General features: G+C 47.6%; 1 protein-coding gene across 2 annotated transcripts; it reads right to left on the bottom strand.

Annotated features, from left to right (window-relative positions):
• Positions 1-776: 776 nt before the first annotated feature.
• On the bottom strand, positions 777-10,302 carry LOC122374420 (gamma-soluble NSF attachment protein-like). Of its 2 annotated transcripts, none has more exons than XM_043353187.1 (9): positions 10,291-10,302; positions 6,707-6,776; positions 4,754-4,821; positions 3,977-4,170; positions 3,363-3,504; positions 2,876-3,099; positions 2,378-2,521; positions 2,022-2,111; positions 777-1,501 (listed from the first exon to the last, which is right to left on the bottom strand). In XM_043353187.1, the coding sequence occupies exons 2-9, from the start codon at positions 6,757-6,759 to the stop codon at positions 1,352-1,354; spliced, it is 1,065 nt and encodes a 354-aa protein (XP_043209122.1). In that variant the 5' UTR covers positions 6,760-6,776; positions 10,291-10,302; the 3' UTR covers positions 777-1,351. The 2 variants fall into 2 exon arrangements, with proteins under 2 accessions (XP_043209122.1, XP_043209121.1); XM_043353186.1 differs by lacking the exon at positions 10,291-10,302 and adding an exon at positions 10,261-10,290.
• Positions 10,303-14,567: the final 4,265 nt, after the last annotated feature.

The raw sequence follows: 14,567 nt of genomic DNA, 5'->3' as shown, positions 1-14,567 counted from the left end.
AATTTGGACGCGAAGCACCCCTCCTCACGTCTCTCCGACTACGAGCCGCAAATATTGTACATATGCAATGTCAGAAGTCACTAAAGCGGAGACGACCTACTACCTAAGAAGAGCAGAATGTAATGCATAACCACCCCGCATATTCAACGATTCATCGGAATTATTTGGCCGAAATTCGAAGATGTAATAAATGATTGATGAATTCTACAAGTATTTGAATAAGTCTTCCGCATCATCCCAGATAAAATGTGTTTGCTGATTATTTCACTGTATTGATGCATTGCACTGCAATATGAATTGATAAGCTAGCACGCCTGAAATAAATGTCGCACGATCGACGCTTCAACTCTTCAAATAAAGACCAGAGGCCTCTTGCACCAAACTACCTAGCTAGGTAAAATCGAAAAACCGGTTTCAGAATAAGCTAAGCTAACGGTGGTAAATTTGGTTGCAATAGCCCAATACATAATCCTACATGTGCTTGCTAAATTTTGCACGCAAATTGTTACATTTGAGACTTGGACTGGGTATACGATGCAAAATAATACAAGCATTGGTGCAAGAGGATTTTGGTGCAAGAGGCCTCTGCTCAATTGCAAACTCGGCAAGTGTAGCCCAAAATATCTCCAACGCTCAGAAACCAATGCCCCACTATCAACAACAGTACCGTACAAGGACAGAACTTGCAATGAGAAAATTGACGACTAACGTCCACCATTGCAGGAACTGATATCACAATAACAACGCTGACAACCATAAATAAATGGGACCATGCGTCACCTACGTCCATACAATCTGTCGGCCACTTAGACCTAGAATGTACTAAGTGTATAAACTATGCAGGGTCGTTTTTAACGTACATCCTAGTCTAGCAGGGTCGGTTTCTAGACTTTTCGGAAGTCCAAGGGCAAATGACAAGAAGTTATAGCTGTATGTTGCACAGTATAGTTACTTTTACATTCAGCGACTTAACCTCCTATTCTTTGGGAATGTGACGCATATCCAAAATTAGCGATGTGGTTCATCAAAAAAGTGGCGACATATTGAACGTCGGCTCGAACAGTGGACTCGGAAGCAAGCACATTTAACGTGCCATCCGTGTGCTACTACTGGACTTGTCCTCTACGACGGCGGCGGGTGGGGAGCTCGTCTCCCTGTATGCAGCAGCAGTTCCTAAGTGTCACCCTGACGCGGGTGGAACGGCCACGCCATCAGGGGAGCTCCCAATACCTTACTCCCCCGGGTGCCATCCAATTAGACCCGGTGCCGCGCTCTGGCAGCCTGACGGCGGAGTTAGCGGTGGTGTCTGCTGTGGTGTTTGATGTTGACAGCGGTGTTTGACGCTCGCCGCCTAGCACAGTCCGCCGGAATACTCGTCGTCGTCATCAGCCGGCCCCGCGGGTTCCGCCGGGGCCGCGGCCGGCGCCGCGGGCTCCGCCGGGGCCGCGGCCGGCGCCGGTGCATCCGTGTCGCCGGGGTCGTCCTGCCCGGCGGCGGCGGGCTGCGGATCACACGAAAACGAGGCGAGTGAGCACAATGGCTACTGTCTGGATACAAAACCCCAGGTCACAATACACGGTGATGGGGAAATAATTACCATTCGATAGCAATACACTTCTTAGGAAATGAATCAAGCGCTGCAATGCGTGTAACTGGGTAACGCAATAAACGAGTAGCTAGGCAATGGTGGGATAAAAAGTTATCTTCTAAAAGCAATGTAAATGCATTAATTGTTAAAGGTTGTTACTTGTTACAGATACCTATCAACATTGCTTCTGGAGAAAAAAAAAAAATAGCACTCAACGGCACTCAGGCCACGAAGCCATATCCAATATGGCCGCTTATAACGCTCATCCAATGTTGCTCATAATTGGGGTAGGAGTTCCGACCAAGGCGGATATCCCCACTAAATACTGCTCACCTACCTCCTATACGGTGACGCTGCCCAACTGGTAATGGCATCCCCACGGCCCACAAACTAATTTAACTGCCACAGGGCCAAGGGCACACTGTTCACTCACCTCTGACACTGAGACGCTGCCGAACTGGGCGGGCAAATCGGCGGCGGCCGGCTCCGTGCTCGCCGCCGGGGCCTCCTTCACCGGGTTCACCTGCAATCAAACGGGGCGAAACGTCAACAAACAGCACAGTAGCTAGCACAGCAGTTACAACAGCAACCAGCTGCGCACGTGCAAGACTGTGCGCATGAGCAAAGCGTCATCCCCTACCGGTGAGACAGTTAAAATATGCTTATTTTTCCACTGCTGGAGACTTGAAGCCACTGTCATTCTAATGATATAGCATCCACCATTTTATGTTTATTATCAGTACTATGATAAGTATTTAAATGGCAGAGTGAATTTACTTTTAGTCATACCGTTTGTTCAGGCAGCTTGAGACTTTTGGCCAGTTTTGCGTAGTCGATATCCATGTGTTTGATGAATGACGAGTTGAGTGCTCGGCGGGCCAGCTCGGGATCCTCGTCCTCGTAGCCCTCCAGAAGTGTGGTCAGGGTCGCCACCTGAGGAGTAACGCGGGCCGGCTGTCACCGCAGATGATACCATAAAGGAGAGCGACGTACGATGATTCATCGAAATTACTCAATTTCTACTCAGTAAGCAGACGTCTATAATAGAGTGGCCAAACGTTGAAACGATATGATAATTAAACAAAACTAACGTTAAAAACAGTAACAAACCAAAAACTATGCAACGTTAAGACGATGTAGTCACGCGGCAAATTTACACGTCACGAGGGCAACTCAACGCCATTCCGCATGCTGACAATTATTTGAAAATAATACGACACCCAACCCTTCAATCATCTATCCGTCCACGCGGCGCTGACGGGGCCTGCGGGTCGGCGCGTCACTGACCTCCTCCCGCTCGCAGTAGGTGCCCCACTCGTCGAAGGCCTTGCGCGCGGCCACCACGTCGTCGCGCGCCAGGTGGAGCAGCACGAGGACGACGGTGAGCCGTCCGCACTGGGCCGCGTCCTCCATCTCCTGCTGGTAGCCCATCTCACGGAGGGCCGCCGACACGGCCTCGTCGTAGCGTCCCAGCCGCACCAGCAGCCGGCAAACCTTGGACACGTAGTTGGCTGCCCGAGCGGACACGGACAACGACGGTCAGCCGCGGACGACAGAAGGCCGAGAAAGTACAGAGGGACAGGTCAGCAAGGGAAGGGAGGAAGGGCCTCGACTCATCGGAAACAGAGAGGCAAACAGCTATTTAATTAACAGCCAGTCTACGGTCCCAAATTAACTTTAGTACCAAAATGTCGTCATACGCCTATGTTAGACCAGTCCAAGATCCCATAACTTCACCCGCCGGGCGAGGGGAGGGCGCGTCAGTCGGTCTCACCGGCCGTCCGCTGTCTGTCCTCGAGCATCACGACGTCGGCGGCGCGCTGGTAGAGCGGCACCGCGTCCGCTGGCCGGGGCGTCTCCACAATCTTGGCCGCCTTCTCCAGACACTGGGCCGCAGACTCGGGACTGCCGTGTTGCTGAATAACAGGCCACAAACAACGTCACACGTTGATAAATAGTACAAACAGACGTCAAATTAATGTTTTGCGGTGACTTGAGAGCCAAGGCCAACGACAAATACATGTACCGACGACAAACACCCACGTTATACGTTGAGAGTCCAGAGTTTCCAACTCATAAGTTTCAGAGAGGGAAGACATTTGTGAACACAAGAGGAAGCAAAACCTGACCCTTTTACTAGACTGTGCATGTGGAACAGTTATATTTTGATGGCTTAAGCATAACGTTAAATACTCAGCCCGAAGACCCTCTAACTCTAAATGGGACTTTGCAGCAGTGCATGTGAAGCTCGTTTAACACACGAGCACCGTCCCAAGTTACCATGAATCAAATGATAAAGTGCAGCCCGAACCATGACAGGATATTCCTGGCCCGGTCGAGCGTCACATTAGGGCGAGTCACCTATATCCGGGTGTCGGGAGCACGCACCTGGTAGAGCTGGGCTGCCCGCTCGCAGAGCGTCACCACCGTGGCCAGATCGCCGAGCTCCTTGCTCATCAGGATACCCTGTTCGTAGCACTTGGCAGCCGCAAACAGGGAGCGGTTCTGCTGGTAACAGTTGGCCGCCTTGGAGAGGGCGTCCCGACACTCGGCGTACGCCCGCACCGTCTTGTAGCACGTCGCTGCCCGGTCGACAACGGTTAGCATTGCATAATGCACTGACATTGTACACGTGTGCAGTGCGACAAATTACACGGTGTAATAAATGCATATAACGTACACGTGGGACTGTGCACCAGACTCGTAGGGAGGATATCGGATTCCTAGTACCTACCTTGTAGCTGTTTGGGAACCCCGTGTAACTGACTCCTGATGGGACGGTCTGCGGTTGGTGGTCGGTGTAAGCACGCAAAAGTGGTTGAAGGCAGTTGGTAGGCAATAGGCATATGAGCAGGCTACACTTGACCTCTAAATTCGCTAGACCAAAAGGACGTTCGCAATCAGACGGTTGAAGTCATAGCAGCTAGATCTGTTGAACACACGTCTCATTCTTTCTTTTCAAACTACGCAAACGAAAGTTGAAGAAAATCAAGCTGATAACGTTGAAAGTCGCTTTCACCATTCCTGCATCTTGAAAGCATCTTACCCATCATTCATTTTGAATGTACTACGTAGTTTGACCTGCACGCTTGAAGGGCTCACAACAAACAGAAAAACTAAACAGAGCACAAAAAATACCTATACCATACCATGATAGTGCCTTACCTGCCTTGTTATATTCATCGGCAGCAGAGTCGAGATCTGGTTTCCATTTCAAAAATGACGTTTTCAAGCTGTCGACAGAAAAACACCAGGGTCACCATCCACCCAATCTGACAAACTACTAACAACAAACTACTACCTGCGATTTTTTTTTAATTATTTTTTTTTTATAATAAATTTAGTCCGAACCTTTTGATGGGAAGGATTCACAAGGACAGAGCCACCGTGACGAGTCTGGCGTCTGACACTTGCGGCGTTATATACCAGTTGACTGTGGCCACAGCTCTGATCAAGGTACATAGCTATGCTCGTTTACATCGCGCCTCACTGCCACCGTCTACGCCAGCGGTTACACCAAAGACTGCCCAGCTCCCCAGACGTGAGTCCGTCACTGGGAGCTAGGGGCTCGAAAGACTCAGACTGGGAGCTCCACACGAAAGCCAACGTTCCTCCGGAGGTGCGTAGAGCCATGGACCACGCCACCTTCCTCGCACGTGACTAGAGGAGTGGGGAATACGTGCAGCGACGCGACCGACCACGGGCTGCCCGCCATCTAATGATGAAAGCCGGCCTGGCGCTGGTGGAGGAGCGCTGCAGAGTCCTGACGGCACGACTCCTGGCGACGACCGACGCCCTGCCGAGGGACGAACTTCTTTAGACGGTGGCGATCTCAGCGATTCAGCTCCCCACCTCCAGCTGGCGCCGGGTGGGAGCCGGAGGGGAGGTCTGACCGGGGCACCGCTCCCCAGAGCCGCTCCTCCCCGCGGGAGCCACATCAGCGGGACCTGTTACCTTCCAACTGCACACCTGTGCAACACTGCCTCTAGCAGACCAGCAGAAACTCTATATCGTTATACATCAAGTGGCCTCACCTCCCCAGTTCGTCACAGAGTATAGCGCTGCTCTCTATCGTGAAAGTGGCCTCACCTTTCAACCTCGTCACAAAGTGCTGCTCTCTATCGTAACACACCAACTAGCCTCACCTTCCCGATACGTCACCGGCCACATAGTGCTGGACAGACGGCTCAGCCTTCGGAGGCATTGCCGACAAACTGTCGGACTCAACTAGTGGCTAGACAGCCGGGTGGTAGAGCTCCGCTATCCGGCCCGTTCACCACCTCTGTTCGAGCTAGAGAGCGGAGACGCTTGCTCTCCTATCGACCGCCGTACACCTAGTCAGAAAATCCACAGACGTGGAGGATTCCATCGTAATCTGCAGTGGCACAATCGCGGCGTTCCTGTGCCTCCGTGAGGCCTTAGGGCTCAATTGATTCCGCAGAGTGAGCACTTGGACAGCACTGTGCTTCCAGCCCTGCAGTGGAGATATCTCCCATCGGCCCTTCCCTAAAATGTGAAACATCCCATCTTGTAGCTCAGTTGAACTTGATAGAGCACTGAACTCCATGTAGTGACTACCCGGGTTTGAGTTGCTCGGGGACTTGATATTTGAGACAGGGATGTTCCGCGGTTGGTAGAAACAGCCATATCAAGTTGAAGTCTATTGAGTGAGACAGGCTATGTCTTGCTTTAATGGGCACGCTAAACTTTGGCATCCAAATTATCCTGTTAGGTTACCGAAACTGTGCAATCAGATGGTAGGAGTCAGGGTCTACACAACAAGCTCTGCTTATCATGGGCTCTGGCTCTGTCAATCAATCCACTCAACATTCTAGATTTACCTATAAAAAATATCACAACATCCCACACACTGACACCACACATTTAGCTATGCAAGATGTGATAAGGTGCCTAAATGCATATAAATCAGATCACAAGAAATTTTGGTTCATTTGTCATTGAAGATGGAACACATCATCTTTCTACACAACATTGATGTGAAAAAAATTAAGTGCAGTAACTTTTTATTGTTGTTGCTAGCTAACAAATGAAGGAAATTTCAGTGGCTTTAAATTAACAGTGAAATCTTGCAATGGATTTTCAATGCTCACCACTTACTGTTTCTCTGCCTCTTTAATGTGTGACAATGCTTCTTCCTTCTTGCTGGACATAATTGTAAGATAATGGTCTGAAAAGAGATGATATGGTAAGACACTGATACAAGCCTAAGCAACCAGTTTTAAAATCCCATTCAGTTTCCAGGAAAAAATGAATAAAGATTTATCTGAATAACAAATACCTAAGTGAAAAGTTAGCACTAAGATAAGTGCTTAGAAATTATTATCTCATTGACTAATGGGCTATGATCACCACAGCATTTGAAACTTATAAGATGTCGATTTTTTAAAATTAAATTTCACTTTACACAAAAAGAATGGTAAGAAGTAAAGAATATGCAAAACTAAAGAATATGCTGGTGATAGGCTGTGAGCTCTGTGACAGCTCATCAATCATTTTGCAATGCATTGCAGCCTGAGCCTAGCCCATGCAGCCATTGGCAAAGCAATCACAAATTTCACTAGTTATTATCGAAAAGTCGCCTAATTTTTCAATCCCCAGGCAAGAAAGTATAGTGGTATATGTCAAGTTTAGGTCCTAACTAGAATTGTGACGCTGTTGATACAAATATGTAACAGCAAAAATTTTATGTTTTAGGTTAGGTTAGGTTGTAGGTTGGTTTGTAGGTTTTAGGTTGTAGTTAGGTAGGTTCATAGGTTTTAGGTCGTTAGGTTGTAGGTTTAGGGGTTTAGGTAGTAGGTTGGTAGGTTAGAGGTAAATAGGTAGGGTAAGGTCAGGTTTGATTGTTTTTTTTTTATTTGCGAGACATATAAGTTTCACTTTTGGATTCAGAGGGCTGTTCACGGGCCCTGTATGCGGTCGGACCGCACACAGCCTCCAAGCTCCGCCCACTGCGTCCCTATGTCGTTTGATTGTTTTTTCTTTTATTTGCGAGACATATAAGTTTCATTTTTGGATTCAGAGGGCTGTTCACGGGCCCTGTGTGCGGTCGGACCGCACACAGCCTCCAAGCTCCGCGTCAAGTTTAAGTCCTAAGAAGATTTCATTGATAAATTTTTCATATTTTTACATTATTTGACATCCTGAATCCAAAAAATGATACTCATATGTCTCGCAAATAAAAGAAAAAAACATAATCAAACCTGACCTAACCTTACCTACTTACCTATAACCTACCAACCTACAACCTACAAACCTACCCTAACCTAACCTAACCTACAAACCTACCTACCTACAACCTAAAACCTACAAACCTACAACCTAACCTAACCTAAAACCTAAAATTTTTGCTGTTTCATATTCGTATCAACAGCGTCACAATTGTAGTTGGACCTAAACTTGACATATACCCCTACGTCCCCCTTCCGTCACCGCACACAGCGATCGCTGTGGCCGGTCGCGACGGGCCACAGCGGACCGTCCACCGCACGCAGCCGTGACGTCAGAGCCACCTACCCATCCCCTACCCCCACGCCTGCTGGACGCACCGCACACACCGCACGCAGCAGAGTGCGGTGCCCGTGAACACCCCTCAGGATGTCAAATAATGTATGAATATCAGTAGCGGCTGAACACCTTAAATTAAGGGGGGCACTGCCGACTATTGGTCCCATTCTTTCCATGCAACGCCCATAGGGCTTATGTAAAATGCCAAAATCAAACGGGGGCACAGTGGCAGTGCCCTGGTGCCCTCCCCGTTCCACCGCATATGAAGAATATGAAAAAATTATCCATGAAATCTGCTTAGGACGTAATCTTGACATTTACCAGTAAAGCAATAGGTGTCAATTTTGTTATTTCAAATGATTCAGATTTAAATGAATTAAAGCCTGAAAGTTGAAACACTTCAACCAATCACAATGCAGCCCTATCTCATCATGATCTCAGTTGGGCCAGGCCCATGTCGTCCCCTATCTCTCTGCGTGTCCACTAACACGAATGACGTCACGCATGTGGGCGGAGCTATGGGCGGAGCCTAACGCACGCGGCAGTCCAAGCCGCCATATTTGAATTTATATTTTAATAGAATCTTGCCGATATTTTGGGTGAAGTCAATTTATATGGATAGCTTGGTGACAGTTTAGCTATACGAATAATAATTTATTATGGATGTGCGTATATTCAGCTTGGAATTGCAATTAAAGTTCCGCACCGCATAGATTCGAACTCGGGACCTTTGGAATACTGCGCGGGCACGCTAACCACTACACTACCGCGACCGCGCGGCGGCCGGCGGCAGGGAGGCTGCGGAGACATGGGGGGACATTTTACGCTTTTGTGAAAAAAACAAAAGATTTAGCGAAAAACACGTAATAGATAACTTGCAGAAAATTGTCTGCTCTTTCAGATAAGATACTTAGGTTTGATATATCTTGTGCAGACTTCATTCTACAGTGCTTCGAAAATCGCTCATTTACATGGGGATTGAACGGGGCTTCGAGACTTGACTCCAAATGACGTCACGAGCTGACGTCACGAAAAGGTAGAATCGCCGGACGACCCTACCTGGTATATAGGGCCTTGAGTTGGGCAAACTAGACTTTTGGAATCAAAATATGGAGGCATCAATAATTTGATTCTGGTGGGAGGAGCCATGACCAAATATGGGCATGGAATCAATTTTTTGATTCATTTGGGTACACTTTTGACTTCAAATGAATCGTTACGGTTGAAAAAAGGCCCATGACGGTGAGATTTTTCTTTTAAAAGGTAGAAAAATGTGGTAGGTTTGCAAAAAGTGTTACCTCAAAGCTAAGAAATTGTCCCTTTGGCCTTGTGAATGGGAAAAAGACAGAGCCACTGTCCATCACGTAAAAGCTGTTTTGAGGAAATCACACTGTATGTTATTTTTGTATCATGAATCAAATACTAACCAATCAGTATTTGTGTAAAATGGCAAAATGAAATTTTTAAACCCCTAATTATCATTGTTGTAGTGCTTTTATATTATTTATATGGTTTTTACCTGTTGCTTCAGTTTTTGTATTCTTGACATTTAAAAATTGTGAATTGTTATCAAATGTAGTGAAGGTAAAGTACAACAATGCTATAGGTATCAGTCGTGGTGCTGAGGATACCACTAAATGAGAATAATAGCAAGATAAATGCTGTATTCTTGCAAGTCATTGTTGCCTATCTGTTAACATTACCTGTGAATCAAAATAATGATTAGCCAGCTGATGGGGAATCAATATTATGATTATCTGTTTAAAGTGAATCAATTCCTTGATTGCCTTTCACTACCTATAAAATTTAAATTGTTATGATAGGAGCAATATTATTTTGCTTAGGAGATAGTTCAAGCATTTCTGTTCAAGATCAGGCATGCTCCTTCTTGAAACACTCTCTTATTTTTATGTGATTGGTAAGTTAGAAATGGTCTGCATTTATGCCCAAAATGAATCAATCTTTTGATGCCTCCATATTTTGATTCCAAAGGTCTAGTTTGCCCAACTGATCTAGATAGGTAGGTACTGAAGCAGCAATAGTGAGTAAGTTATAAATGTGCAGCTTCTATCATTCTCAGTTACAGAACCTATAAATAAGAACGAACATAGGGCCTTGGAACATACGACCAAAACAATAAAACACACAATAATCCGAAAACCGAAAACGATTCTTACAGCCCCGAAAACAACACAACACACCAATTGCCTGTCAAGGTTGACGTTTTTGCTAGGACAAATGCAGGTGCCGGCCTTGCTTGTGCTGGTGCCTTTTATGACGTCAGTTGGCGGCGCAAGATTCCCTCGAGAAATCCGTTCCCTTTGTCGAAACAGTGGATTATGCAGAACTCAGAAGCATATTTTAAATGGCGATATAACTAATTTGATAAATTATTTGGTGCACGAATAAAGGGGGTATGTTATGATATTTGATGTCTCTCCAAGGAAATGGCAAAGCCAGTGGCAAAGCCGCGAACGAGTTCTGCCTGCAGCTATTGAAGTTCTGTAGTAGGCGGGGTAAAATGAAGCTGTGTAGAATATGAATCAGCTCAGCGTTGTGTAGGTACGTGCATATGGGTGCAGTCACCGCGCGCTGCACACTGCACAGTACTGCATAGGCAGACTGCAGTCTGCATATGCAATGGACTGTGCAAACGTGGTTTGCTCGTGGTCATAGGCGGCGGAACGGGGAGGGCACCGGGGCACCGTGCCCCCTTTCATTTTGGCATTTTAACATTAGCCCTATGGGCGTTGCATGGAAAGAATGGGACCAAAGTCGCCGGTGCCCCCCCCCCCCCCCCACCAGGCACGTAGGTAGGATTTGGCCAAGGGAGGGGCGGAGGAATTCCGGGGGCCTCCTTTTTACAGAGGGCCTCCTCCCTAAAGGGGCCTCCTTTCTACAGAGGGTCTCATGCCTACATAATTACATATACAACATAATGCAGACTTTTGTTCAGCTTTCATATGGCCAGTGCACTGGTATGTTTCTTTATTCTTACCGCTGTCGCGGTAAGAAACATACGCATATCACAAGTCTCCGAGTGGCATGGTAACTGGCAAAAAAAAACTCGGGCGCCGGCGGCGGCGGCGGCGGCGGCCGGACCGCAGCAGGAGGGGGAGGATCTGCGAGGAATTGGTGGATACTGGATGACGGTCAGAGTAACACTTGGTGTATTATCATATATCGTTCAAGTGCTGAACCGTATTCCGGGCGGGCTCTGAAAGACTCTGAATCGGGCGGGGGCCTTTTTGGCCCCCGTCAGAACTCGAAAAGCACGAATCGTAGCGACAAACGGCAACGGCGTTTGATAGTTCGTTGAACGACTTACAACTTTTGTACACAACTTTTTTTGGTCAGGTCAATATTGAGGTCGCCAGAGGTCATAACAAATAACATGGTTTATAACGACCTACATAGATAGGTCAACTTCAAAATCTTAGGTACCTAGGAAGGTCACGCTGTGTACCAATCGGCGCGTCATGACTAGGCGAACGGTTTGGTACACTAACAACTATTTTTCCCCATCATGTCGTGATTTATTGGCTAAAAACTGTTGATGACCTTACATCACCTCAGATGATCCTTCCCGGTGCCCCTGTCAGTAAATGCCACCTAGGTGCTTACAGATCAGATAATCTGACGTAATTCAGAAAGAATTGGGTGGTTTTGACTCGTTTTCTCGAAGCAGGACACAGTTCATTATATTTTCCAATAGGCTTGTCACGATTCTGACCTGACTGACGTCTGCAAGATTGAAACTATACGGTTATCAATTTTTTCTGTGTGAATGATGCCACGTTTACTTGCTGTAAGTAAAACATGGTTTCGTTAGTAAATTTTCCTAGGTCCAGGTGGTTTGCTTCATTTACACTGTAGATGAAACAAACAATCGATGGATAGGTATATATTAATTTCCCGGTCAAATAAATTATTATGAGTTGTGCGAAGCATGGCTATGGGAATATCACTACGGTCTGATAAATGGTTTGGGTAACTGCACCCATCGTAAAAATACCAACACAGCCACAGGTACCTATATATTACAGAAATGGGCTGCTGTGTTCATGCATTAACCCGCGCCCTGCCGGGGGGGGGGGGGTATTAAACACCCCCTGCAGTTTACCGTGAATATCTCAAAAACGGCGGCGCGGCACACTTTATCCTACATCATTTCTACATATGTTGTGAAAATTTCAGACCCTGGTCACTTAAAGTCAGGTCACCAGGTCAGGTCAAATGACCTCACTACATAAAAAGTTTCAATGTCTGCCAAAGCTACACGGAGTGATCAAACGCTTTGAAACTTTCAGAGATGCAAATGCACAAGAGCGACAAAATGCAACAAAAATGTACGTCTTGGAATTTTGATATCGATGACATAAGGTCAGGTCAATTTTGCGATCTTAAATTGAAAGTCGCCTTTTTAGACGGAAGTCATTATAAACACTCTAAAACACTGAATTATCTTATCTTTGACACACTGAACATGAAAATGGCACCCGTGACCCCTTTTTATAACCCTGAGGTCATCTCAGGTCACCAATGGTATCTGACTGTTTTTCGCGAATAACTTTTGATAGAGGCATGCTAGAGCGTACACCTTAGTTGTGTTTGGCTCGACGATAGGTACGGATGGACTGATATGGAACTTAGCCCTTATCGGTCAGGTCATGACCTTGACCTGAGGCCAAATTTTCAAGTTGACCTTTCAAGGTCAATTGATAGTTCATTCCACACGTCTTGACGAGAGGAACACGATGCTGGTAAAGGGAAGTTCGTGCAACTTTTGAGACGAAAGTTATTGCCGAAAACTGGTTTCCGAAAATATCGGCTATTTTGGCAGTTTTTGCGGCCACTGCAGGTAAAACCGTTGACGGCGAAACCGTTGACTGCACCCAGCATGATTTCTCTGAGCGCATTTATACAAATAATTTGTCTACATAGGATAGGGCCTTCTGTTTACAGAGGACCTCCTCCCCTGTCCCTTCCTACAGTGGGCGGCGACGCAGTTGGGAGTCTATTCTGTACAGTTTCCTGAGTTCTCAGTTCTCACTATAGTGAGAACTGAGAACTCTCTATAGAGAGTAGCAGGGAACAGAAGCCAGAAGGTAATTTGCTTACAGTGGGCCTCCACTCTATGTACTTAATATACGACGCTGTCTTTGACTACCGGGGGCCTCCTGCCCACAGAGGGCCTCTTATCTACAGAGGGCTTCCTCTCTACAGATTGCCTCTTATCTACTGAGGGCCTCCTCTCTGCTGAGGGTGTCTTTCTCTCCAGAGGGCCTCCTTTACAGAGGGCATCCTCTCTACAGAGGGCCTCCTCTCTAGTCTCTACAGGGACCTCCTCTCTACAGAGGGCTTCCTATCTATGTAGGGCCTCCTCTCTTCAGAGTCTCGTCTCTACACAGGACCTCCTATATACAGAGGACCTCATCTCTGCAAAGGGCCTCCTCTCTTCAGAGGGCCTTCACTCTACTGAGGGCCTCCTACCTACAGAGGACCTCCTTTCTACTGAGGGAGTCCTCCTCTACAGAGGGCCTCCTCTCTTCAGACGATCTCCTCTCTACAGAGGGCCTCCTCTCTTCAAAGGGCCTTCTTATTTCAGCCGGTTTCCTCTTTACAGAGTGCCTCTTTTTTACAGAGGGCCTCCTTTTGCAGAGGGCCTCCTCTCTACAGGGGTCTCCTCTCTAAGGGGACCTCCTCTCTACACAGGGCCTCCTACCCACAGAGGGCCTCCTCTCTACTGAGGAGTCAGAGGGGCCCTAGCGGTCAGACACAGACACTAGTGGTTATTCACAGGAGATGAGAAGGGCCCTAGCTGTCACTTGTCAGGCTGGTCAGAGGGCCCTGATTGTTCTGACGTCATTTTTTAGATTCCCGCGTGAATTTCGTTCGCCTCCGACGTGATTTTGGGCAACGTGGGCCTTCGGCCCACGTTGGATTCAGGCCGAAAGGATTCAGGCCAACGTGGGCCTTCGGCCCACGTTGGCCTGAATCCTTTCGGGGGGCCTCCTGAAAACCCCAAGGGAGGGGCGGGCGCCCCCTCCGCCCCCCCCTTGGCTACGTCCCTGCCCCCCACCTTAATTGAAGGTGTTCCGCCGCTATTGCCCGTGGTTTTCTCCTACACTTATTTTTCAAACCTGGCACGCTACGAAGAACTACGGTCACGGGTCACCCCATCGCTAGAGACCCTGCTCTCGCTACAAACATCCGATGGCAGTGGTCATCCGGTCAACCAACTCGGTACGGGGCCCTGTTTCACCGGTGATAGCAGCAAGCTGCTTTTACACGTGTCAAATTGGGTTTCCATGGAAACATCAACAGGCCCATTGCTCCAACACTACCACAAGTGTGACGTCAGCTCGCGCAATTTGATAGCAGCGTGGTAGCAGCAGCCCGTGAAACACCGCCCTGGGCCTCGTTTCATAAAAGGAATTACTTACGGCGTTCC

Source organism: Amphibalanus amphitrite, unplaced genomic scaffold (assembly GCF_019059575.1).
Source record: "Amphibalanus amphitrite isolate SeventyFive unplaced genomic scaffold, NRLGWU_Aamphi_draft 001654F_arrow, whole genome shotgun sequence".
In the NCBI taxonomy this organism is placed as follows: Eukaryota; Metazoa; Arthropoda; class Thecostraca; order Balanomorpha; family Balanidae; genus Amphibalanus; species Amphibalanus amphitrite.
Note: the sequence above shows the minus strand (reverse complement) of the source record. Positions and strands in the feature narration are given on the sequence as shown.

Excerpts from the sequence above, each read along its gene's own strand:
- LOC122374420 (XM_043353187.1), bottom strand. The coding sequence starts at position 6,759 with ATGTCCAGCAAGAAGGAAGAAGCATTGTCACACATTAAAGAGGCAGAG. Across the intron at positions 3,505-3,976 it reads GGGCAGCCCAGCTCTACCAG|CAACACGGCAGTCCCGAGTC; the intron begins GTGCGTGCTCCC and ends CCTGTTATTCAG. Across the intron at positions 2,112-2,377 it reads TCAAGCTGCCTGAACAAACG|GTGAACCCGGTGAAGGAGGC; the intron begins GTATGACTAAAA and ends GTTTGATTGCAG.